The 25,734-nt window shown below is 36.6% G+C and overlaps 5 protein-coding genes across 5 annotated transcripts; all 5 read right to left on the bottom strand.

Moving 5' to 3' along the window:
- Positions 1 to 1,388: 1,388 nt before the first annotated feature.
- Positions 1,389 to 5,178, bottom strand: LOC105167024 (uncharacterized). Its single transcript, XM_011086576.3, has 4 exons — positions 4,545 to 5,178; positions 3,541 to 4,026; positions 2,511 to 3,017; positions 1,389 to 1,673 (listed from the first exon to the last, which is right to left on the bottom strand). The coding sequence occupies exons 1-4, from the start codon at positions 5,055 to 5,057 to the stop codon at positions 1,590 to 1,592; spliced, it is 1,590 nt and encodes a 529-aa protein (XP_011084878.1). The 5' UTR covers positions 5,058 to 5,178; the 3' UTR covers positions 1,389 to 1,589.
- A 1,899-nt stretch (positions 5,179 to 7,077) lies between these two features.
- Positions 7,078 to 7,967, bottom strand: LOC105167023 (non-classical arabinogalactan protein 30-like). Its single transcript, XM_011086575.3, has one exon. It carries the CDS (start codon positions 7,769 to 7,771, stop codon positions 7,244 to 7,246), a length of 528 nt encoding a protein of 175 aa, XP_011084877.1. The 5' UTR covers positions 7,772 to 7,967; the 3' UTR covers positions 7,078 to 7,243.
- Positions 7,968 to 8,412: 445 nt separating this feature from the next.
- On the bottom strand, positions 8,413 to 13,371 carry LOC105167022 (protein MALE DISCOVERER 2). Its single transcript, XM_011086573.3, has 9 exons — positions 12,686 to 13,371; positions 12,400 to 12,538; positions 12,008 to 12,079; positions 11,770 to 11,913; positions 11,544 to 11,684; positions 10,706 to 11,199; positions 10,277 to 10,467; positions 10,022 to 10,154; positions 8,413 to 9,209 (listed from the first exon to the last, which is right to left on the bottom strand). Exons 1-9 carry the CDS (start codon positions 12,786 to 12,788, stop codon positions 8,641 to 8,643), a joined length of 1,986 nt encoding a protein of 661 aa, XP_011084875.1. The 5' UTR covers positions 12,789 to 13,371; the 3' UTR covers positions 8,413 to 8,640.
- Positions 13,372 to 14,883: 1,512 nt separating this feature from the next.
- On the bottom strand, positions 14,884 to 19,540 carry LOC105167021 (S-adenosyl-L-methionine-dependent methyltransferases superfamily protein). The gene is made up of 8 exons (XM_011086572.3): positions 18,272 to 19,540; positions 17,060 to 17,209; positions 16,676 to 16,946; positions 16,484 to 16,594; positions 16,202 to 16,376; positions 15,861 to 16,103; positions 15,545 to 15,745; positions 14,884 to 15,198 (listed from the first exon to the last, which is right to left on the bottom strand). The coding sequence occupies exons 1-8, from the start codon at positions 19,298 to 19,300 to the stop codon at positions 15,012 to 15,014; spliced, it is 2,367 nt and encodes a 788-aa protein (XP_011084874.1). The 5' UTR covers positions 19,301 to 19,540; the 3' UTR covers positions 14,884 to 15,011.
- Positions 19,541 to 20,134: 594 nt separating this feature from the next.
- Positions 20,135 to 24,070, bottom strand: LOC105167020 (eukaryotic translation initiation factor 2 subunit alpha homolog). Its single transcript, XM_011086571.3, has 7 exons — positions 23,553 to 24,070; positions 21,939 to 21,995; positions 21,749 to 21,835; positions 21,524 to 21,670; positions 21,314 to 21,418; positions 20,612 to 20,710; positions 20,135 to 20,484 (listed from the first exon to the last, which is right to left on the bottom strand). Exons 1-7 carry the CDS (start codon positions 23,934 to 23,936, stop codon positions 20,329 to 20,331), a joined length of 1,035 nt encoding a protein of 344 aa, XP_011084873.1. The 5' UTR covers positions 23,937 to 24,070; the 3' UTR covers positions 20,135 to 20,328.
- Positions 24,071 to 25,734: the final 1,664 nt, after the last annotated feature.

Genomic DNA, 25,734 nt, shown 5'->3' with positions numbered 1-25,734 from the left:
AAGTTGAATGGCAAACTTCAGCCCATAATATGTTAAAGAGTCATGAACATACCAAAAGACCATTAATTTAATTTCTTCGACTCGATTTGTTGGTGAGACAATATTTAATTCTGGTTCAATTACAGCAAATAGAAGTTCCATTCAAATCATGGGACACATCAGTAATAATATTTTGAACCATTTAAGGTTTTAAGTGAAGTATTCGTCACAAATACTATTAAGAGATGGCATGATACATGAGCACAAAATAGAATTTATGAGTTAAAGGACATATAATACACGTCATTGATGGTCCATCCAAGATATTGACTACAAGTAGAGTGGTAGACTAGCCTTTCAACAAAGATTCTTACAGATTTTGGTAATTGTAGTAAGTAATTTGTGATTTGAATAATCTTATAAACAATTAGATAAGTAAAGAGAAAACATATATAATTATGTGTGTACTATATATATATATATATTATTACATACTTGCCCTTTTTGAGTAATGAGTAGATTCCATGTTTAGCCCACGGTCAGTATATCTGTCACTTTTAAGTAAATTATTTTGTAGAGTTGGGCAATTATACTAATAATAATTATGGAATATAAAATTTAATCAGATCCTTCCTTGTGAGATGGACTTAGGAACTGCATTCTTTATTTCATTCTCACGTTATTCCTCAATTAATTCACAGTCTGAGATTTCACACTCTAACATAATCACACCATGTGTATAAATATTTTCTCTAAATAAAATATATGATGTCATCATTATATATAGTGTGTGTTGAATGAAATAAGAGATGAAATACAATTTGTAACAGAAAACCCAATCCGCACCCAGAGGATGTCACATACTACTCCCTGTGAGCCATTAGCCATGACTATTTCTATAACTTAATATTTGATATGCGGGGTCAAATTAGTTGTTCACTTTCATGTAAGGTTCTTAACATTATGTCTTGTGTACAACTTGTTCAATAAAAGGCTTGAGAAGCTGAGGGGTGTTGAAAGTGTGGAAGAGTGCTTCAAGAAGAGACAAAAAGAAGCAACAAAAAGCTTTTGATTGCTTAGAAAGGTGATTACAATGTTGCCAAACAGCTTATTCTGCAAGAAAGTTGCATTTTTCAACAATGTTCTCAAGCTTTTGGACAAGTCACAAGCTCGTCAGAATCCTCACCCAACAAAAGTTCGATAGAAACTCAGGAATGTAGAAGAACCTTGGGTTCAAAGGAAAAAAAGAACATTTTGGTTCGTCCCGCTTGGTCTACAGGGAAAACACGGGAAAGAACATGATTTAGCATGTTACCATGTGAATGCAGAAAAGAGTAACTGGTTCCTACAAAGAAAGCCATTTGAAATTCAAGCATCATGTTAGCTGGAGCAATAATGAAGTATGCGGATGCTTATATGGGGTATTGATTCTTATTCTGTGTAAAAGTAATTGCACCCTGTTCAGATGTTAAAATTACAATTCTGGGAGCTGTCTAAACAGAAGGTAAGCAGTGAAAATGAAAATTTCTCAACTTCCGTCTTAAATTAAATCTTTGGAGGTCAGCAAACATTGCCACATATCAAGAAGATAGCAAACGTTACCACAGGAGTTAAAGTGGGGAAGAGAAGCTAAACTTTACACCAGACTTCCCTTGGTCATGCTCATTTTGTTTCAGAATGTAGCAGTAGTTGACCTGATAAGCATGTCAAGTTGTCAGCAACATTCAACACAACAAAAGCTTGAACAAATGCATACACATGAAATGTAGAGAAGATCCCAAACTAATGTATTGTTTCCGTTTCATCAAACAGAAACATGCATAGAAAAGCTTTATATTTCCTCAATTTCTTTATCGGCTTTACCTACAGGTCCTACCCTTCCCTAACAGCACTTTGCATCTGTATCTAATGCAGAGAGCAGCAGCACACTTTTATCAACAGCCAATAAGCTACAAGATCCAATATCTTATTAGCCACTTCTTCAGGAGTAATTCTATTGCCATATCATCATAAAACAGTGTTTGTTATTTTCCTGCAATTTTTGTCATAAATGGTTACGATATCTGCATCTGAACCCCAAGGACTATTTCCCATCATCACACTTTGGAACTATTTAACACTCTAGCAGCCAACAGACCCTTAAATAATCAAAGGTCAATCAGAAATAGTTTTCGAGGTTATCAGATGCAAGACTGCCAAAAAGGTGGCTTAAACTAAACTCTACAAATAATTGAAGTGTTTCAAATTTGAACTGGTGGCTGATCAGCTTTGGAACTATTTAACAGGCTTGCATCCAACAGAAATTTGAAACAGAAAGACTACAAATATCCTATACTCTGCTCTGATAACCTCGATGAATTGAACTCACTTTTCCATCTAAACAGTTCAATGCAGATAAAGAATTTTACCACCACTAGATGGCCTGCAATGAATAAGCCAAATCCAGTTTATGAAAGTCTTTCTTTCAGCAAGCGAGCAAGAGAAGAGATAATCTGACAACAGAAATTAATATAAAAAGCCAAATAGCTCACCTCCATGCGAAATAGCTTGGTAGGTACAATGATTCCAAATCCTGCTGAGCTTCGGAAAGAATCTCTAAGTTTCTCGAAAGAAAAATCTTTGTATGCATTCTCGGTTAATTTATTCAGACTACCAGTGCAAGCAAACACGTGTCCGTGGATACCAGCTTCTCTTAAAGCCCTCAAAGGGAGATCAAATGACAAGTCTGCAAAAGCAGTGAGAGCAAGGTCACCGCCTATATGATCCATTCCAGAATCATCAGGTTTTCCACCGTCAGAATTATCTGGTCTTCTAGGCTCAGCAGGACCTAGCCCCCTAGCCCTGAAACCTAAAACAGATGTTGGGCCTCTCAAGGAGCAAACTGGAGAAGAATTACCACCGATAAAGAACCTCTCGGGCAAATATGAGGGTGTATTCATGTATCCACTCCCCCATGGGAATACAAGGCCACCTGAAATTCCAAAGTTCAATGCAGCGCGATAGAATCCCAGGGGGATAGCATAACGAAGATCAAACTCCTGCTCAGAAATGACAAATTGTCACATTTAGATAAAAGGGACATTTTCCAACAACTTCCACATGACATACATATGGTTCCATGAGGATGTGAAATATTGTCAGTAGAGCTGTAGAGTTCCTCTAGCAGCAGAACTAACTTGCCTAGCAACTCTATCAATACATATGCAACAATAGAATGACTGACCATAATAAACTGATAGCACAAAGTTCACCTGAAGATAGACATCCAGTTCACATAGTGTATAACACTCATATAGCAAAAAAGCAACATAGTTTCTAAGGACATGAATTATAGAAGGATACCATAATCCAAAGTACAATTATAAGACTTCAAATAAAAAAAGTGAAACCATGTTAACATATCAGATTATGGAGATGACTTCTCAAACGACTGAATGGATGATGCTATGTTGCTCAAGCCAAAAAATAACTTTGCAGGTCTAACGGCTGACAATATAACAACAAAAAATATGAAAGAAAATAGAGGGTGAAAAGGGGAAAGAGCAAAGATGTTCACAAGACCTGGCGAATAAGACGTAAGCTCCTAATATCAGGAAAAAGACCACCAATTTGAGTAGTGTAAATAAAAGCATGTCCTCGAGTTGGCCTCATAAGTGAATCTCTGCGGTCAACTTTGAAAGCATACTTCAAAGCTGAGAACAAATTATGTCCGAGCTGCCTCCTCACTGTGTCGGAAGACATTTGTGATGGATCCTTTAATGTACGCCAAGAGAGATTACAAGATACATCATGGTTGCCACTTGATAGTAGTCCAAGTGAGAGCCCTAGCACTTGCTCTCTATAGGAGGAGAAGTTCAACCAATCTTGGGAAAGCAGAGATATTCTAGCTGACATGGGTGTAGCCAATACTTTGAATTTGGGTAGAGACACTCCTGTACTAACCTCCGATGCTTGACCCCAGCCATAAGCCACTGAACCATCCCATAGATCTCCAAAACCAAACAAATTTTTCAGTTTCAGTGACCCTTCCAGAGACCAAGATCTAGCCTACAAAAGCACCTTAGAATATCAAAGTTCTTAGATAGAAAAGAGATCTAGCATAAAAAGCAAGAAAATGGAAACAAGATTGGTTTTGCAAAAACGAAACAATGCAACAAGAAATTAAATAAATCCTTCATTCTACAATTCTTAATAGAGATGAAGTTAATTACAGCAGTTTGTTGAAATCAGTTCATTCCTCATTCATACTACTCAATAACTATACCAATGTTTTTTCCTGAGTGCTCTGAACAACCCAATTCAATACTTGCTTATTCAACTCTGATTTTAAAGTATACATTTCCTCTTACTGAATCCTAAACTGAAGCTACAGCAAAATCATAATAGTTACAATCCTAACGCAGTTTTTCATCTATAGCCCAACCACATTAACTCAGCAATAGCATTTCAAGATTTCGAAAATCAATCGACTTACCAACGAAACAATGCTAGCTAAGATTCTACATAAACTTAGAATGCAGAATTAATCACATAATTCAGTAGAGACACTACTTCAACAACAGTACCTCGGGTTTCGTATAAATCCCGATTTCACCGTTAAGCAGGTTCTTGGCCTCAGAAACCTCAATGACAACGTTGGCGGTCCCGGGCACCTCCGGCGGGCCCGCATCAAGGGTAATACTAACCGAATCAAAAACACCAAGGCGCTGCAGCCGCGCGTTGGCTACACTGGCGGCGCGTAACAGCTGCTGGAACCTAGTGGCGTCCCTAAGGATCGCCTCCACCTCGGACTCGATCAAAGAGCCCTTGGTCTTGGTGTTGCCCTTGATGATGACCTCATGAACCCGGACTGGAACCTGCTCCTTAGACAGCCGCATGATAAGGGACTCCATCTTAGCTCGGTTCTTCCGCATTCGAGCCTCTGCAGTCATGGATTCGGCCTCTTCTCCCTCTTCCTGTTCGAAGTCATCCTCATTGTCATCGTTGTCGTCTTCTTCGAATTCTTCGAAATCTTCCGGCTCCGATGTCGCACTCTCTGTCTGGTTAGATTCCTGGTCAGACTCGGGCTGGGTTTCCATTTCGTGGCGGTGATCGGCGGACCGGCGGTGGAGCGGGATGGAGTTGATTCTAATGAAGTGTGGGGGACAGAACACGACTGAACGAAAGGGAGTTGCTGCTCGAGACCACCATACGACGTCGTCCGTTGCGAAGGTTTATTTTAATAAAGAATAATTACAATCTCCTCTCATCAAGTTTGGAATAATTATACATAAACCTCCTTTAATTTGAGAAATTACATTTAATACTCTTGAAGTTTAATCCCATCTAATAAATAAGTTCTCATATTAGTTAAAATTTAGTGAATTTGCTAATAACAAAAAAATTGAACAAAAATTTATATTTACTATTCATTGACTTAAAACTGACTTATTACAGGTCAAATAATTTTTTCGAACTAAACTACCTTTATAACAATGAAAATATACATCCGTACATGCATTAACATACGAAGACGTATGAGAATACTTTGATTATGAAAAGATTTATTTGACCTGCTATAAGTCAGTAATAGGTCAATTTGAGGTATATATAGATTTTTTTATTGATATCAACAAATTCGATAAATTTTGACTAATAGAGAAATTCATTTGTTAAACAGAAGCAAGTGTCAGGGGTGCTATATTATTCCAAACCATATAAAATTTATGTGTAATTACACTCAACCTCAGAACAGAGAAGTGTACTTATCCCTTTTAATAATGTTCCAATACATAAATTATATTTATTTCCGTTAATTAGAAATAAAATAAATTGCACTAACACTCCTAATATTATATCTAATTACACAAGTACCTCATATTATTTGTAAAACTATAAATACATACTTTAAAATTATAGTTGTAATTGCATGTACCCTATCGAATTATGAAATATTATACAAACACTCTCTAATACAAACATATATATATTACATCAATACCTCCTTAGATAGTGTATTTACAATTTTATAACGGATAAGTACATAAACCAACATCCGTTTGGAGATGTATTGATAATTTTATAAAGAACAAGAGATCGCCTTCTTGAAGGTGTATTTGTAATTTCAAAATGGACAAGAAGTGTTTGTATAATTAGATCTAGTCTACAGAGATGTCGACTTAACTTTCCTTTAAAATGTTGTTTGTTTTTTCTTATAATGCACCGACATTTTAAAAAATTATTCGATTCAATTCGGATAAGGACACGCCTCAAACATGGCATTTGTCTGTCGAAAGTATAAAATAAATTAAAAAAAGAACACAGCGTCAGACACGCCTATTGGTGTGTTTGACACGTTTTTATTTTTTTTATATATGTAATTTAAAATTTTTTTGAAATGTCTTAAAAAAAAGAGTTTTAGGCTTAAATAAAAAATAATAATTTACAGCTCTCAAACTAAAAATTTTGGGATGAAATTACTAAAAATTAGAGAGATGGTTATTAAAAAAAAATTACTGTGTGTTTTTTAAAATAAATTAATTATGTACATTTTGAAGTCATATTTGGTTAAAAATTTAAATATAAGACATGTTTATTTTATGTTTTATCTTTATATTTTTTCATAATGCATATTTTAGTTTCATGAGAAATTGAGAATATATATAATATAAAATACATTATATATAGCCGTTCAGTGCCTTATCGTATTCGTATTTTTTATGTTTTTTGTGTCGTCGTATTTTTTATGTTTTTTGTGTCGTCGTATTTTTTATGTTTTTTGTGTCGTCGTATTTTTTATGTTTTTTGTGTCGTCGTATTCGCATCGCCTTATTCTTGTTCGTGCATTATAGATTTTTTGTTATTTATTATAAACAAGAGAAATTAAAAATAATAGAACTTTAAATACAGAAAGCCATATAAAAATAAATTATAAAATAGTAAACATTTTAATGAAACCAAATAATTTCAGAGTTTTAGTTTGAGAGTTGTTCAAGTAAAATTTAAATTCAGAATATTATCCCCATAATTGAGTTTCAGAAGTGATTCTGATGTTATTAGATCAACCCTCAATTAAATGGTTTAATTATGATATCTTATTTCTGCCAAAAATAAGAAGAACAAGCTGTCAACCCCTCTTAAAATCAAAATATAACAAAGATTTATTAAATAAAATTTCAGAAAAGAATTGTTAGAATCAACTAAAATTAAATTTTTTATACTTGAAAAAACCCCTCAAAATCCAAACCCTAAAACTCAAAACTCATCACCATCATAATGATCAATCTCAAGGTTGATCATAACCCTTGGGAGCGCAATGAGCCGGCCGGAAAGCCAGTGGACCGGCAGCATACACCACGGCCTCGTAGTTGCTCCCCACCAATCGCTTCTCCTCGTACCGCAACGGAGCTCCATAAAGCCCGTAGTTCACGTTGCTCAGCACATTGCACGCTTCCATCGGCGACGCCACCAGCTTCACTTTACAAGCCTGCAGCGGATGGTCCAGGAAATAATGGCTCATTCTGAACCCCTTTAGCTCCGCATAAAAGTAGCCGTTTCCGTCCGTCGCGAATGCCTTGTAGAAGCTCACGCGGTTCCTGTGGTCTTTGCAGATGACGCTTACCGTGGCGGATTCGATCGGCTTCGCTCCGGTTAGTGACCAGCTGCCGTAGCTGTTGCAGCTCTGGCAGTAGACGACTCCCTCCACCACCACATCGACTGCTTTCTCCGCCGGTTTGGGTGGCTCGTGGGCGGCGATGGTGTGGATGGCGAGGAAGAGGAGAGGGATGATGGTGATGAGCTGGGCGCTTGCCATCTTCACGAGGAGACGGATTATGAGACTGGTGGTTGGAGAGCGTGGTTTAGGCGGTGTTTATATAGAAAGTTGGCGACGGTTGGGGTTTGAATGTTTGAGGGCGTCGACGTGGGAACTACTAAGGTGTGTTTTGGATAATGTGGTTTCCTACTTGGTGCTAACGTGATGGGCACATTGGTAGTAGGTGAGTTGTATTCGAGGTTTGTGTCTCTAGTTTATGTCAAAACTGTTGGGATTCAATTTTTTTTGTCATATTCTATTTTTTCCTCAAAACATAATGGCAACGTGTCAGGACACACAATTTTATCATCTATTTTTTTTGTTTTTATCGAAAGTTGGACTGATTGGGATTCAATCTGTTCTAGAATTACTTTGGTTTTGTGAAGTAGTTTATGGGCTAACATATGATGATACCAAGTCATATTTCTTACTTTGGGGCGAGAGAAATTTTATTCCAAATTAGAAAATTCGAAGAGGATACAATTTTAAAGGTTATGGAGTATGCATATAAAATTGGGGATTGTGTGGATATTGAAGGTTTATATTGTGTGCATGATTTCACTAATTTGAGTGTTGGAAAACGATCAGACTATTGTTATTATTTTTCAGTTACTTCAATCTGATTCTGATAAAAGATGTAGTAAACTCAAATTTGCCTTTGTAATTTGCACTTTTTGGAACAAGTCTCTGTTCAGCAAAAAAAAGAAACAATCAGAAAACTTCACCAAATCTTTCCCCCACCTCACTATATACACATTCCCAGTTCCTGCATTACTTACAAACCAGCAGGAAAGGTTTCCCACCACATTTCAATGAATATACTGGGAAACGCGCAAGGTTCGAGCGATTACAGTTTTAGCTTTTCGCATTCAGCTTGCCTCAGTCGACAAAATCTCCAGTTCTGCCCACCAAAGAGGTGAAACTTTCGGGGCCGCTCCATCAGGATCTATCCCCGTTATCTCCCTCAGCCTTGCGCAGACTTCTACCATAGTCGGTCTCCGTCTCGGGTCTGGATTGACACAAGATTTTATCACACTGTCAAGTAGTTGAAGTTGATCTTCCTGAAACGTCTCCAAAGTTGGGTCGACCATTTCTCGTAGAGGTTGTGCTCCACTGAGGTAATAATCAGAAGCCCAGTCGTCAGAGGAATCACTGCCTGCTGAGTATGGGAGCTTACCAGTTATCATCTCAAATAGCACGATGCCAAAGCTGTAAACATTGTTCTGAATGTTAGGATCGTTGTCAGATGAAGACCCATCATTGGAGAAGGCTAAGTCGGATACTTTAGCGGCATAATCATCCGTCAGATACACGGCTGAGGAGTTGAAGTTTCTGTGGGCTAATGCCGGCGTCAATTGGTGCATGTGCTGAAGGCAGTATGCCATGCCCATTGCTACCCTCAATCGCGTTGCCCAATCCAAGTGTTCAGCTTCTTTTACTGTAGAAGAATCCACACAGAAAATTATATCACGGAATGTGCAAAGAGGGAGCTTTTGCATACGTAAATTAGCGTTTAGAACATTGTGGCTAAAGCATCCAGCATGATACTAAAACAAGAAACAATCACATAAACACCTCTTGATATTCAGACATATTAAGTAATTATCCCTTGAAAATAAACTACTTGGTCTGACAAGTCGTACCACATCCCTATAGTCATGTTCTACATTATTGATTTCCTTTTGACGACCAAATGTCGAGGAGAATTTGTAATGTACGAATATGTCAGTATAATTCTTCAGATTGAAGGATCATTTTGTAAATATGCTCATACATCGGGGAATGTCGTAATTATCCATCAAAACAAAGTCGCCAGTATATCTAATGAAGGCTCCAAAACATCAAGAGAAGTCACTAATTTGATCTCACATCAACCCCCACTGTGAATTTTGATAAGCTGTCACGAGCGATGACAAGAAAATATATGTTCGGATGACGTCAATTTTCAACTTGAGCTTCAATGGCTTTATGAGGATATTATAGTAACTCTAGTGATATGGATCTTGCAATACAAGGCTTATAGAACTTGATATCTCATGAAGAAAAACGAGTATGATCACCGCTAAATTTGAACAGAAATTGACCTAACAGAATCTTCAATGCTGTCTTAGCAAATATTTAGAAGCAAACATCATAAAGAAGGATTTAAAGGCACCAACTGTTTCACCAAAACAGCAACAACAACAATTTGAGGAAGAAAGGAGGTATAACTTCATCATACAAGAACTCAAGAGAATTTTGAATACTCACTGTGCAGATGCTCAAAGAGAGTTCCATTGGGAGCATATTCAAAAACCATCATCCTCGTGAACGGCTCCTCTTCCACACAATATCCAAGTAGGCCAACAAAATTCTTGTAATTCACTTTTGATAGTGTGTCGATCTGAAACCGGAAATGCATCAAATCAATTTAAAGGGAGGAAAAAAACTGTCAGCAGTGCGTTAATATTCTCAGATATTAATATCCATGAAACAACAAATCCACATAATTATAAAAAGAGGTACCTTCTTCCTAAACTGGGCTTCCTGGCTATTGGACCAGTCCTTTGCAGATGCCACTGAAATGGATGCGACTGCTATCTCGACTCCACTTGACAATGTACCCTTATACAAAGTACACAATGATGAAGAACCAATCACATTACTAAAATCTTCACATGCAGCCTCAAGTTCAGATCTTTTGAGCTTTGGGACTCCTGAGACACAAAAAAACAGTTTAATAAATCCCTATAATCACTGAATAGCGGCAAATGTAGGAAAGTATAAATTCAGCCTTATTCAGAACTGAAATTAACATAACTTGTTCCTTATCCTTTAAGGCTTTTACAGTATAACGGGTTTGAATCAATAATTGAGAGGATTAGTGGATTTGACAAAAACATAGAACTACATTAAGTATTGCTAGCTCGGTCAAAGCATAATAGAAATTGTTACCAGTTACAAATGCTCTTTGCAGTTGTCCACTTAATCCTGTAGCCCAGGGCTTGACAGTAGCAACCTTACCACTTTGCCAAAAGAAGATGCCGATTATTACAAGAAGTAACAGAGGACCTCCAGAGGCTGCAGAAACTATCAGAAGTCGATTATGATGTCTCCGAGAATGTTGAGCTGGTGCTTGAGGCCCTGCTGCTGGGGTTGGGAGTGAAGATGGAGATATAGGATTAGCAGGAGAAGGTGAAGGGTTAGATGTTGACGGCCCAGTAGATGGAACCGGAGATAGATTTGGATCTGGAGCTGGAGCTGGAGTAAATGGATCCTCAGCTGGATCTGGCTCAGGATCCGGAATCAGAGTTGGAGGGGGAGGTTCATTTCTTACTATGGATTCTGGGGGTGGAAAAAGAGGGAAAAAGCTGAAGGCTGGCCTTCGTGCAAAGGGAGGTTCTTGTAACAATTTCCGGGTCACCCCATCTCCTGTTTGCAGCGAATTTCTATAAATAGAAAGGATATCATGAACTTGGAAAAATCGAATTGATAAGCATTGAGTGTAAGCTAAAAGATCAACTGTATCAACCAAAAGCAGGAGACAATGAGTGTTTATTTCTCAGCAATTCTCTATTTGCTTTATGTTTCTGTACAAAAGTTTTTTGCCAATGCACCAGTAACATGTAGGTAATGATGCATGGCTTGGCCTAAAATAGAAAGCAAACATTTTGGATGAAATTTTCATATCTTGATGTTTTGTACTATGTTTTAAAAGTGATTGACAAGAAAACATAAGATTTGCTCATCTCGATTTTTTATATTTAAGGAATGTCGATCTGAGTGGATTTACCGGGAGATTATTAGTTCATTGCAAGAAGACGGCCGTTTGGTGCTTGATAACAGGTCCTCCTCCACTTGAGCTTCAGATAGCTTTTGAAGTTCATATATCTCAGGATCTCTGCTGTCAAGAAGCTCGTTGTTGTCAAGTAAACTGCGACACATACAACCCACCTAAAATTAAGATCACACAAAGGCAGTTTCTCGAAGGATAAAGCAAGTTTCACTTTCAAACTTACAGGAGCAGCATCGACAAATTATTGCCAAACCGACATGAAACTTGTCCACTGAAGTTATTATATCCAAGGTCTAATACTTCCAATTCCCTTAAATTTGCAATCTCTTCGGGGATGACACCCGAAAATGAATTGTTGCGCAGAATGCTACCAACAACAAAAAGTTAAAAATAAACCAAGCTCCACACAGATAAGGAAGGACTGGAAGTAACCGAATAGAAATCAATTTACTGCATCTTACATAGATTTCACATGAACCAGTTCCCCAACATCAGGAGCCAGAGTACCTCTTAAACAGAGATCTTTCAGGTTTCTGCACATTGACATTAATGAAATTATGAACATCCAGTTCATACACTTATGCTTCCAAACATATCAAGAACTGAAACTATTCTCCTTGGGTATTATCTTATCTAATCTCTTACAAAATTTGACAAGTAACCAACACGACTTTACGCAATTCATCATTTATATCCAATTACACAAGAATATTACCATGCATCATGGGCAAAGAAAACATGAAAAAACGACCAATAAAAAAAAAAAAAGAATTCCTTCAGGCAGAGGAGGATTGTAAGATTCAGTTTGAAACTGAAAGAACATGAGGGCAATTTGGAGGACCATCATACTTACAAAGCGACAACATATCCTCCTGAACACTCAACTCCAAACCATGAACATGGGCTCTCTACTCTCGCTTCATCATTCCAATTTGACAAAGCCCCATGTGGATCACTTACAACTTTCTCTTTAATCCTCAGCAAGGCCACACCTACAAGATTTCAAAAAAAGACAACACAGTAAAATTCAAAGCTCAAGCTGCTTTTACTTCATTTTCTCCATTGGTTCATCAACCCAAAAAAACAAAAAATCAAGAGACAGATATCCCAACAAAGCTAAGTAAACATAAAGTTCATACCTTCATCATTGAGAGACCAGCATAAACTTAAGTTCAGCAGATAAAGGCAGAATACCAGTAATGCCGCCAAGAGACGACTATCAGGTCCCCAAAACTCTTTCATTAATCACAAACTAACACAAACCCACAATTCTTTTCAACTTAGCATGATCAAACTTACACCAGAAACTCCAATACAACAAGTTTCTTGAAGAACCCTCCAATCATAAACCGAGTTGACTCAGTCCAGCCCACCAGAAAGAGCAGAACATTCCCCGGAAAGTTAAGGAACAGAGTTGAAAAGACGAATCAACAGTAAATTACAGGGGAAAAGAGATAAAAAGGGTCTAAAGAAAAAGGAGTCTTCTTGCCCTGATTGTGGATTACCAAAGACTGTTTCTTGAAACCGCGTGCGAGTGTAAATTACACAAAATAACTGAAAACCTCAAACGAGGGCCTTGTTTTGACTTCAAAAACCAACAAAATGAACTCAGAAAAAGGATTTTCGTCATCAGAATCAGATAAAGTATTGATCTTTGCATGTGTTCTTGGATTCAAATGAGGGGTGCTGATTTTGTATGGATTTTTCTGAGCTGCCGAGCAGGCGGGTGACTTTTCTCTGCTGATTATACTGCAGATGATAACTTAGTTATCAGTCTATGTCAGAAAAAGAAAATACGGAACTTGGCTGGGCTGGCAATGATTGAATTGCATGTGTGTTGTATCATAGTGTGGGTTATGAATTGATTGTATATGAAAATATACTTAAATAATAAGTTAATTATAGTTAGACCTATTCTAAAAAATAAAATTATATTTTTTGAAACAATATTTAAAATTAAACTTACACCCTCTTCAAAAATTTTCAATTCACACTCGACTCCCTTCTATTTAAGGTTTGAATAAAAAATATTAATGTTAATAAAAAAATTTATATAAATTTTTAATTTTGCCCCTTATTTAATATTTTAAAATATAATTTTATACTTATAAAAAGATAAATGTAATATAAATATATGCAATAAGATTAAGATCATTACATATTTTCTCTTAAAAGTATAAATTTATTACATTAGAATGTTAAATAAGAGGTAAAAAATAAAAATTGATGACTTTTTTGTTAACGTCAGTATTTTTCATACAAAATCATAATAAAAATGAATCAAATTTAAATAGTAGGTTTTAAAAAATGTGAAATATATTAAAATATATATATATAATTTCATATTTTAGAAGGGTGTAATTATAAATAATCCTAAATAATAAAGACAGTAGTTATGGAAGTTGAATGATGATGTTGACTGAGTAATGAAACATGGAAGAATCCCACAAGTCGCTGGCGGCCCGGTCCCCGAATGTTTTCTTTTTTCCAAATTCAATATAAGGGCTGTTTGGCTTGTACTTATTTAAAATATATGCTTTTAGAAATTTATAAAATGTTAGATTTTATTTTAAAAATAAGTTTATAAATTATTTAAATAAAATAAGATGATCATCCCCCGAGGTGAGGATAAAATAGTCAAATCAAGTTTAATCTAATATATCATTTCATTCATTTAAAAAAAAAATCTCATTAAAATTATACGAATCATAAAAGAAGTCGTCATAAAATTTAATTTCAAATACAATTAAATTTGACCGAACTCAATCAATTATATAAATATTTTATTTTCCCAGTTGTCAACAAAATCAGCTCATCTAATGACTGACTTGAACAATTTGTTAAGAGAAGTTGGCCTAATTTAACAAGATGACTAATGTTTTAGGAAACATTGGAATTTTTTATATCAATCATTAGTTCTTATATTTTTCAAATGCATTAAAAATAAATTATTGTGAATACATATTATGATGATGTAATTATTGTTCCGCAAGTAAGTACATGATTGACACATTTGAGAATTGAGAATCACTGGATCGAAAATAATTACGTGATGATTAAAATTATTATCAATGATTTTCCAATGAGATGGATATTAATCCGTTTGGGTGACATTGAATTAATCAATACATCAATCATTATATGCAAATTTAAAATTCTTATGAGACGTGAGCTGTTACATTATATATTGATTATGAAGGAAAAAGAGCGCGTATTCGTTCTTCTAAAATTTTGTACCGATGGAATCACATAATATATCTCTTTAAGCATATCTAAAATCGACAATCCAGTCCATAATCCTCCATCGACAATCACAAATTCGTACGTGACAACACTGTGATCTCCAAAAGAGTTAGCTAGTTTTATTCGTAAACAATGTGAAGAGACATTTTTCTTACACAATGAATGGGAGATTTAAGGTAAAGATTGTACAGTGTAAAAAATGTGTTTGAAGGATCATCAAAATCATGCTGGGCGCCAAAAGTCTTTCTTGCCAACAAGAAACTGATCTTGATATACATTGACTGACCAGTGAAGGGATCTGAGGATTGGGGAAACCTCTGTTAGTACTTCCGTGCTGTCCTGAACCACCAAATATCCACCAGGCCTCAGTATCCGGTCCATCTCTGCTGCTACTTCTATTACATCACACCTGACAAAATTATACCATAATCACATCACCTTAAGTTTCTTCAGAAAATAGAAAGTTAAGAAAAATCTCGAGAATTTGTAATGTAAAATACGACTTTCAAATTGACGGGTTTATGTTTCTTTGGGATAAAACAATATTCATAAGGTATCGCTACAATCATTACTATAGAATCATCTTTACTAAGGCATTTTCCAGAAAATATTATATGATTGCGCAAAATCTTGAAGCATATAACGAAAAAAGCAGCTTCATTGATGATTCTTACTTAGTGTAATTATTACTACGGAATGATCTTTGCTATAGGATTTCCAGAAAATACTATAAGATTTTGCAACTTCGTTGGTACCTCTTAGTCAATTTTCCAAAGAGGGAACTGGCATGTAGAAGATCATACGTTCGAGGGTACGTGTTAAAAGATTCACACCAATCATGGTAAATTCCGATCAATCCTCTGTCGTATATGACGGGCAAAGCATCTGGTTCCTGAACAGGAACGGGAACAACGTTCATCACCCAAACCGGTACATTAATGAGCGCAGCGGCAAACCTACAAACATAGTAGAACAGGTTTGGAGTTTTTGACAGAACATTGCAAACATATCAAATTGATTTATCCGAATGTAGCATTATTTGTATAAATAAGAAAACAGGTATGGTCTTACCCTCCATAACCTGCATTCATATCCAAGACATTCCTCACACTTGACCAATTAACACCAAGACCTCCAAGATAAACTTCTGAGACAAGTGCAGACCAGTGTCTGGTGTCCCCTTTGTACATTTCTTCCCCATCTGGTTCAGAAGGGAGTCTTGGAGGTTTATCGGTCAGCCTTTCTGGCCAAGCCGAGGGCCATTTGGGGGCGTCATCTTGCAGTGGGACGAGGCAACTGTCCAGAGGCACATACCTATTGCAAGAAAAGAAAATAACAGCGATAATCAAGATAACTACAGAGAAAAAAATAAACATAAGACAGACATCTGATTTTCCAGGAATATATAATACCATGAATTGTTTGGCCGACTGGACATATCACAGAGAGGTGGCTTATTCTCCTTGCGAGTATGATAACAGGAAGGCGACACTGGCTTTTGGAAAATAGCTACGCCGATGTGGGAAGAACGGAAGAACGACCTTGTCACTTGGGTCCAGCAAATGGTTTCTGTCAGAGCTACTATAGCTGCAAGCAACAGAGCAAGAAATGGCCGAAATATGTCAAACATGCACTAAACTATTACTCATGAGGTACAGCTCAAAATACTTGGAAAACTGACTGAATTGACTAACATCTCCAGATTTTCTTATGCCAATCATCCTTCTTATACACCGGTGTGGCCGACCATATGAAATACCCTCCAGGCCTAAGAATTCTGTTCAGTTCCAACATTGGTTTTCCACCTGCAGTTTGCAAATTTTAGTACCAGAACGATGAACTTGTAGTGAAAGATAGAACTTAAACTTGTTGGAGGAGAATGCTACCATCAGCGTTCCAGTGCACCCTGCACCTTGCACAGTGAATCAGATCAAAAGAATTGTCTGGAAAGGGAAGCCTACGTGTGCCGATGACTGAGAGCACAGCAGGAATTCCACGTTCAAGCGCAAACTGGATTTGAGCTTCATGTTCATCTTTTGGGGCCAACGACATGGTAATGATGTTTCTGCCCAGCAAAGCACCACCAAAGCTAGCAACGCCGCAGCCAACGTCTAATATCACCCTTGTTTTTTTACCCCATTCAATTCCTGGTAAAGTCTGAGGTATTACAAGAAACATAGGATGTTGATCAGAGTAAACAACATAGAACATACATAGACTAAACAAAATCGTAATATTGAAGGGGAAATTACAACATATCTATAGACTACCTTTTCAATAGAGTTGATGTAAAAATTGACTCCATTCCTGAACTGTGTGCCTCCACCAGGAAAATAAAAGTATTCACCTTTTTTCATCACCCAACGCTGATCCTTCTTATATTCCACAAGCTTAGGATGAGGGACATTGTTGTACCATATCTGAGAAAATAATGAATTCAGTAACCACTTGTTATACTAAAAAATGGTTAAACATTGGGAATTTATTTCAGATTCTTAATTGAGGAAAACAATCATCATTTTGTTAGACCAATACTGAATACTGCTTCTTGAAAATATTAAAAACAAAATTTAATTTAAATTCATGGTACAAAATAATATAAGATTAACCACACTAGTTCTCGTAAAAATTCAGATATTTCATCCCTAAAAATAAAAATATGATTTCTTGTCGGCCTTAAAATTTAAATGTTGGTTTTGTATTAGTTGTCCGGATCACTTTTTGGTGAATTTTTGTTGGAAATAATATGGTGCTGTCATTTTTCAAGAGCAAAATGATTAAAAGACAAAGATGGGTATTAGTCTTCACATCATTATATTATAGTATACTTTTTTGCCATAAGTTATAAGGAAAATTGCAATTTTAGTCTCTAACTTAGGAGTGGTGATAATTTTAGTCTGTACAAATTAATTTCTGAAATTTAGTCCTATAGTTTTATAATTTTGACAATTTTAGTCTTTTTTCGATCAATTTGACTGGAAATTGTAATTTTCTTGCAAGTTTAGATCTGTAAATAAATTCATGCAGGACCAAAAATAACAACTCTTCCAACTTTTTGACTAAAAACGCCAATGACCCTTAAGTTACAGGACTAAAATTATAATTTAATTGAATTATATACAAGTCACATGCAATTTTTGGCCGTAAAAGGATGATAATTGTCAAATTTTTAAAGTTACAGGATTAAGTTGCGAAAATTAATTTGTATATGATCAAATTATAAATTAAGGGACTAAATTGCATTTTTCTCTAAATTATATTGTTACCAACTCTTTCAGAATACCTTCGTTGTAAAAATGATACTAGATGTAAGAAGTGATCCGTCTCAATGACTATATATATGATCTTGTTTGGCATCATGCAGTCAACGTAACAACTTCATCTCAAATATCAATTGCGAGGATACGAGACAGAAAAATCAAAAGAAAACCCCCAGAGATACAAGAATATAAAGCTTACCACCATAGAATGAGTGATCTCACCATGTCCCTGCTCTTCGGCCACAGGACCGGGATCTTGTACCCCTCAGGCAGAGGAACCAAACATCTCGGACTCGGGTCGGGGCAATGCCTCTCCCTGTGCTCCATATGCCTACGGGACCTCAATGCTTTTATCGCTTTCCAGTTGTCCAAGCACGGTATATAATCCACCGCCACCTCTCCCTTACACGCCTCCCACTCTATATCCGCTACCTCATTGTAATTAGCACCCGCCCCCGCGGCCGGATTAGCGTTGTCCACCGTACCAGTACTTGGGTTGCTACTGATATTGGTAGTTGCAGAGTCATTGCTCGACGAAATGCCTCTGCCGAGCGAAGCGTTTCCAACGGGACTGCTACTAATTTCGGGCTGCAACGAAGCCTCGGGACTTTTCGGGTCCTTGGAGAACGGGACAGTACTTTCGGACGAAGAGTTGGAAACAAACGGGTTTGGGGGGTCGGATGAAAACGGGATGCTACCGTCACCCGTAGCGTTGGAAGCCGGAGGATTTTTCGAGTCGGGGGAGGACAATGGGGCGCTACTCTCAGAGAAACTTTCGGGGTCGGATGAAAACGGGATGCTACTGTCACTCGTAGCGTTGGAAGTGGGGGGATCGCCTGGGTCGGAGGACAGCGGCGTGCTACTCTCGGAGGAACTTTTTGGGTCAGATGAAAACGGAATACTACTGTCACTCGTAGCGTTGGAAGTGGGAGGATTGTCCGGGTCGGAGGACAATGGCGTGCCACTGTCAGAGGAAGTTCTTGGATCGGATGAAAACGGGATGCTACTGTCAATCGAAGGGTTAGAAGCCGAAGGATTCTTGAGGTCGGAGGACAATGGGTTGCTACTCTCAGAGGAACTTGAGGGGTTGGATGAAAAGGTTTGGGGTCGAAGAAGATTACTGGTAGCAATTAGAATGGGGGACTGGGAATCGGAGACGAGGAGGAAAGTGACGAAGACTAGTAAAAGGAAGAAGATGAAGATAAATGGGTATTTCCTTTCTTTCAAGATACTGGGCATCGATATCGCCATTTTTTCAGATGTACGCAGGGTAAATTCAAGACTGTTGTTGTCTTGGGTCTTGATTCCCGGAAGAAATAAGGAGGGAGAGAGAGCGGGTAGGCAAAGTTCATGGAGAAGATGACGTCCAGTTCTTGATTCTTGATGAAATATGGAGATTAGAAGAAACAAACATTCAAGACATGATGGGTGGGGGTTGGACCGGTGGGTATGTGGTGACGAGGGAATATCTAGGAATGAGACCGAGTGTTTTTATTTGCATGGGAGTGTGCACATTTTTAACGGCATGGATTTCTGGTATTTGCAGGCTTTTGTGGCGATTTCGAGGAGGCATTGTGGGTGGAAAAAGTCTCTTTTTGAAGTTTTCTTGCAGAAAAGGAAAAAAAACCTCATACCCTTTATTTACACAACAAGAAATTGACTTTCTTTCTTATTATATGGGCTCTTCTTATTTTCTTTTCTTCAATTTCTAGATCGGTGGTGATACGATGGGGATGGCGGTGTCTGCGGCCATGGCAGCACATTCCTACCTCCGTTAGAGGTGGTGGTCGGGTGGTGGTGTATATCATATATGGTGCCATTTCCTGTGTCCCAATTTGTCATGGTATTTTGTGTTTTAATATGACAGGTCACGAGGTTTTATATGAGAATTGAAAAAATAAAAAAGATTCAAATTTGTACAAAATGCCCTACTTGGAAAGTATTAAATTAATTGAACGGTAGCAATTCCACATTATTATTTTAAATTAATAGAAAAGAAGCTGTCATTTTGAGAAATAATTTCACAAAGAAGATAAAAGTGCAAACTTGCTACCAAAAAAATATGGTTGAAGGCAAAAGCACAGATTTTCAACCAGCAACAGCAAATTGAATTAATAACGGTGTGCTGGACATTGTAGCCAAAATTGGACAACTGCTCTATGAATAACATTTTTCATATCAACTGCATACACTCATTGAAGAAGTGGTGCATGGTAGAGTAAGGAAAACATACAAAAATGTTGATTACGTTATCTCAAGTAAGCAAAAGACACGACTTTTCACTCTGTTATCCCGGTTCCTGTATTCTCCACATCAATTTCTCCCATGCCCGTATCTTCCTCGTCTTCACTGTCCTCATCACCACTAACCTCCTCGTTTTCACGTCCCAACTTAGCCATATGCTCTGCAAGTAATTTGTCCTCCCGTTCACTCACCTAAATTCATTAAACATGTATTGGAGACGTCGTTATGAAATGACACATTTCAAAATGTCGATGAGGCAAATGGGCATCCAAGTAATATTCAAGATCTAATATGGAAAAAGAATATAGTGATCCTCACCGCTCTTGGTGCCTCCTTAACTGTAAGTTTTCCTTTGTGACGTTCAATTTCTTCTGTGCAAGCTTCAATTGCCTGGTTAAGGATCGCAATGCCTTGCTCCTGTACATCAAAAATGAAGTCGGTGTAGAAGCTTAACAAGTTTCATCTGTGATTTCCATGATACAAGAATAACAAATTTAAGGGAAACTAGACAACACGATGACTGACATGAAATAATGCAATCTATTGCCGCTAAAATCTTGTGAACGTAACTAAGGAAGGATGAGAATCAAATTTATTATTGTAAGCTTCATACTAAAATCTGTTGAGATGTGATTAACGAAGTATAGCAAGAAAAAAATGGTTAAGACTGTCGGTATAAAATGCAAACCAGATGGCAGGCAACAATTTCCTTACATCCATGATCAAGGCTAATCCTATGACATCTTGTGATACCTGTGCACTTATTAATCATATGTTGGACTTTCTCAGATAATTGTTTCAGACCATTGTATATAAAATCAGAAAAGAAGAAGAAAGTTCAGGAAGGGAGAAAAGTGACAAAATAAAGACAGGATTCGCCAACTGAGCATTTTATGAGATCCAAGGATGACTTATAAGAAAATGTCCGGGAGCAACTGAAAAGATCATAGACTAGTTTGATGATCTAGTAACCTACAAAACGTCAAGCGGTCGAATAAAAAACATACATATAGCAGTTACCTTGTCAAGCGTTTGGGTGTTGAGGACATATGCTGGTGGAGCAACAAGTTTAATTTTAACAGGGCAATCCTTGTTGCCAGCAGCTTCAGCTTTACGCATTGCTTCCTACATGGTTTAACACAGATCAACAATTATAACCAAGAATCATCACTTGCAGCCAGATATAAAATTCTTGAAGAATGAAGTCATGAGTAATGGCAAGAATAGGACCTTGATGTGCAGAACACCATCAAACTGAAAACATTTCATTTCAATATCTGCTCGAATCTTTAAGGGTTGTGGTGTCATTCTTCTCCTAATATTTTTAACTAACGCATCCTTTACTTCCTCTGATAGCGCAGGAACCACCTTTGTGACCTACACGACAACCAGATTGTAAATGGTCGTGTCAACATCCTGGAGATAAATAAACGTTTTGAAATGAACACAGACTACCTCTTGTCCATCAGGACCAACTTCTTTGACTTCCCGGGTGAGGGAATCAAGCACTGAATCAGGATCATTAACAATTAATTTGAACGCCTGCAATTTAATATGTAATGAATACAAATTGCAATCTTTATTGAATAGCAATCTAAATAACGGAAAATTATCAATTGATCTTGAAAGAGATATATTATCTCACCTCAAATGCATGGCCATATTTCCTGTATAATGGCCAGCCAACGTGAATATAGAGATCCTGCCATAAAAAAATAACTATTAGTAAAGCTCATGAAACTAGATTACAGAAGATGATCAAGATACATGTCATACAACTGTTTACCATGACAGTCAGATAAGGTTCCTAAGAATAACAAAGAAACATATCCCCTCAATCAAGGGAGAAATGCAAGTAATCCTTCTAGCATGAAACCTAACCATCCAGGAAAATGTAGTTGCGAGCCAAATTATTAGAAAGATCAAGAAGATGCTAAATTACCACACAGAGCAGAATTATTCCAACGAGAATAACCTCAAGATCCAGCACATTTCTGTCACTAATAAATTGGGTTTTGTGTTTCTTTTGATTTAAATTGATATCAGAGATTAATATATGCTCTTAGAAACCCAAACACCCCCATGTCAATGCAGCTAGTAGCATGCAGAGAATTGCCTTTGAAGGCTCTTCAAAGAGCTCTATTGATTGCTCATGCATCTACAGAGCTGAGGTAAAGACACATGATACTAACAAAGATACTGAACATCAACCCCAATGTCAACAGATTCAGAGAATGCTCCAGCCCAGTTAGAATCGGGGAAATGACTGCTTGTCTCATTACACAAGACAAAATAACAGTAGAACCAATATAAGGTTGATGATACTGCCATCCCATACCAAATGTCCCATTTGTGTTGGCATAGAACTGTTGGTGACAGTTAGCGGCGAAAAATCCTTTTATGTGTCAAGCATAAGCTTTTTATGTCGTAACTAATTTATCCATAAATCAATGCAAAAACCTTAACAAACTCAACTGATCCGAATGACTAATTATTTGACTTCATTTATCATGCATCTAACTGGGAACTCATTTACACTGAGTGAAGAATTCCATTAAGTTCAGAAGGCCATTACTAACTATTCTGTCAAAACTAGACGCACCATTAACCAGACCTGGAAGCTATTCCTTGGAGGTGAGAATTTGAGTATAGGACATGTTAAGCAAGGTTCTGAAGTAATATGGATAAAAGTATTGTATCCATGGACACACAAACATGTAGAAAGCTATCTTTGCTCTCCAGCCTTCCTCGTGGTTTCTCTTCCCCTACTGATGTTGGAATTGAAGTATTTCAATCAACCTTTCTAACTTTTTCCCACTAGTTCCAAGTTCCAACCTCCAGAATTTAAAAAAAAAAAAAAACAATTGACATCATTAATAGTCGCATTCGCAATTATTGAAACTTCATTGCTTCAACCACGGATGTCCCTTTAGTTTTCTTGCCACTTCACTATATCTTGCGGGATGATTAAGGTCAATCTTCATCCGTGATACAATGCTGAGACATTATATAACATCTATATAATACAATCCAAAGCTTCCCCTATGATCATTATTCCTTAAAAAAGTTCCAAAAAAGAAAAATGGCAAACCCAATTAGAACTGTTAACTATACCAAGTGACTTCGTTTTTCCTTCACAAATTACAACATAATAGGCACAAGTCACTTAACATAAGGAACAAAAGCCTACTAGAGTCATCAAACAAAGAAGTTCCAAACTCCCAATAGAAAAACCATAAAGAATCCAAAAAATGCATACCTCTAGGTCAATGTTCATGGTTTCAGCGACATGTCGCATGATGGAATGGACGAGCTTACTCTTATTGAATCTCTCCTCACAGGCTTGAATGTCCTCCTCGGAAACACGCCTCTTGCTGAGATCAATATACCCCTTTTCCTTGTCAACACGGAGGACCATGACGGGCTCGATGCGGCCAACCTTGATGAGGCTGCTGATGCTCCGAATACGGCGGCGGGACAGCTCAGAAAACAGAATCATACCCTCAATATTGTTGTACTCAAGGAGTGAAACGTAGGCGCCGCTGTCGGCCATGCTCTTCACCTGTATCATCACAGCCTGGTCCACCTCCGGGTACTTCGCCTCGTACATCCGGCACTCCAGGTTTGGCCCGTTGGTTGCCATGGATATTGGTCGGGCCAAGGTGGGAATTTAGGGTTTCCGGGGGTTGGGGTTTTGAGAGAAAGTGAGAATGAAAGAGAAGCGAAATAGAACTGCAAAGCAGTAGTAAATTTCACCCAGAGAATATTGATTATAATTCTCTTTCCATTACAACTATTTACTTGCTTTAACTTTACTTTAGTACATATTAGCCCTCTCTTTCTTTTTTTCTTTTTTTTAATTATTGGCATTTTTTCATGTATATGGGCAAAAGTCACATCAAAATAGACTTTAAATTTCAAAAATGCATCATAACTGTTTGGGATAATTACCTCGTCTCTTGTAAGGTTTGTGAAACTATACATGAATTTCGTGTAATTTGAAAAATTATATTTAATACTTCTTATTTTTATTTTCGTTTAACAAATAGATCTATTCATCAGTTAAATTTTACAAAATTTGTTGATATTAGTAAAAAATAAATGAAAATCCATATTCATCTTCGATTAAATTAGTATACAGATCAAACAAATTTTTTGATGATCAAATATATATGGATTTTATTTTACCTGCAACAAATCCTTAGTTTGGTGAGAAAAAAAATTTGTTTAACCTACACTGAAACAGTACTAAGTCAATCGGAGATACATATAGATTTTTATTTAATTTTTTGTTAATAATTCAATAATTTTTAACTAATTGAGGATCTATTTATTAAACGAAAATAATGTTAAGGGTATTAAATGTAATTTCAAAATTATAAAGAATCTAATATTATAATTACACCAAATTCTAAAAAAGAACGGTATAATTATCTCTAAAACTTTTTTAACATACCCTTTATTTTATGAAATGGAGCATGTATTAATCATCTAACTATTCAAAATATTCAACATCGAATACAATATTTACAAGATATGCTCAATATATAAGCAAGGGAGGGCTGATTGTTGCTTTGAAATTATTTAAATGTTAGGAAAATATATCAAAATTTTGTAGCACCACAACAAAAAAAAGAGGGGGGGGGGGGAATATATGATGATATATTATTTGTGAAACGCAAGCATAAACTGATGCGAGAGAATTTTATTCAAGAATCGATCATCTTTTTAATGTTTTTCGTATTTTTCTCACTCTTCTTTCTCTATGCCTTCGAGCTATAGTATTTATAGGACCTTTTTTCAAAAACCCCTCATAACAAAACTTTAAGAAAACCATTCACTAAAATTTGTTGTAAAATGTTTTTAGTAGTTCGTAGGAGCACTTTTGTAGCGATTCTTTAAGGGATTTCGTGGATTTTTGTCATCTTTTAACCTAGGAGCTCATAATTAGAAGAAATATGGTGTTGCAAAAGGCATCTTTTGAAGGATCTTCTTGCATTCTATCCTCTTATGAAAGTTTGTAAAGACCTTACTCTTCTACGAAATTTTTACAGACCATATTCTATTTTTCGAAACTTATATATTTCTTGGGTCATTTTCCCATAACTCGTGCATATTTAAGATAGCTTGCCTTATTTTTATTTTAATACTAGACCCTATTTTTACCCCCACATCAATGTATTATATTGATTATTGTATAAAGGATGGTGAAAATGAAAATATTTTTAAATTAGTAAAATTAAAATTTTGATTAATTGGTCTTAAAAGTTAATTTTGCGTTAAGAAAGGATTCCTCATCCTCAGCCAGTTTATATTTTCCCGTATAAGATAAAGAATATTTAACAGAATTGTTATGTAAAATAGTTATTTAACGAAATTTTTCTGGTGAATAAGCAAAAGAAACGTGTTGCATAATAACCTACAGCGCGAATTACCAGAGG

Source organism: Sesamum indicum, linkage group LG7 (genome assembly GCF_026168435.1).
Source record: "Sesamum indicum cultivar Baizhima isolate 11 linkage group LG7, ASM2616843v1, whole genome shotgun sequence".
Classification (NCBI taxonomy): Eukaryota; Viridiplantae; Streptophyta; class Magnoliopsida; order Lamiales; family Pedaliaceae; genus Sesamum; species Sesamum indicum.
This window is presented reverse-complemented; position numbering and strand designations above follow the sequence as displayed.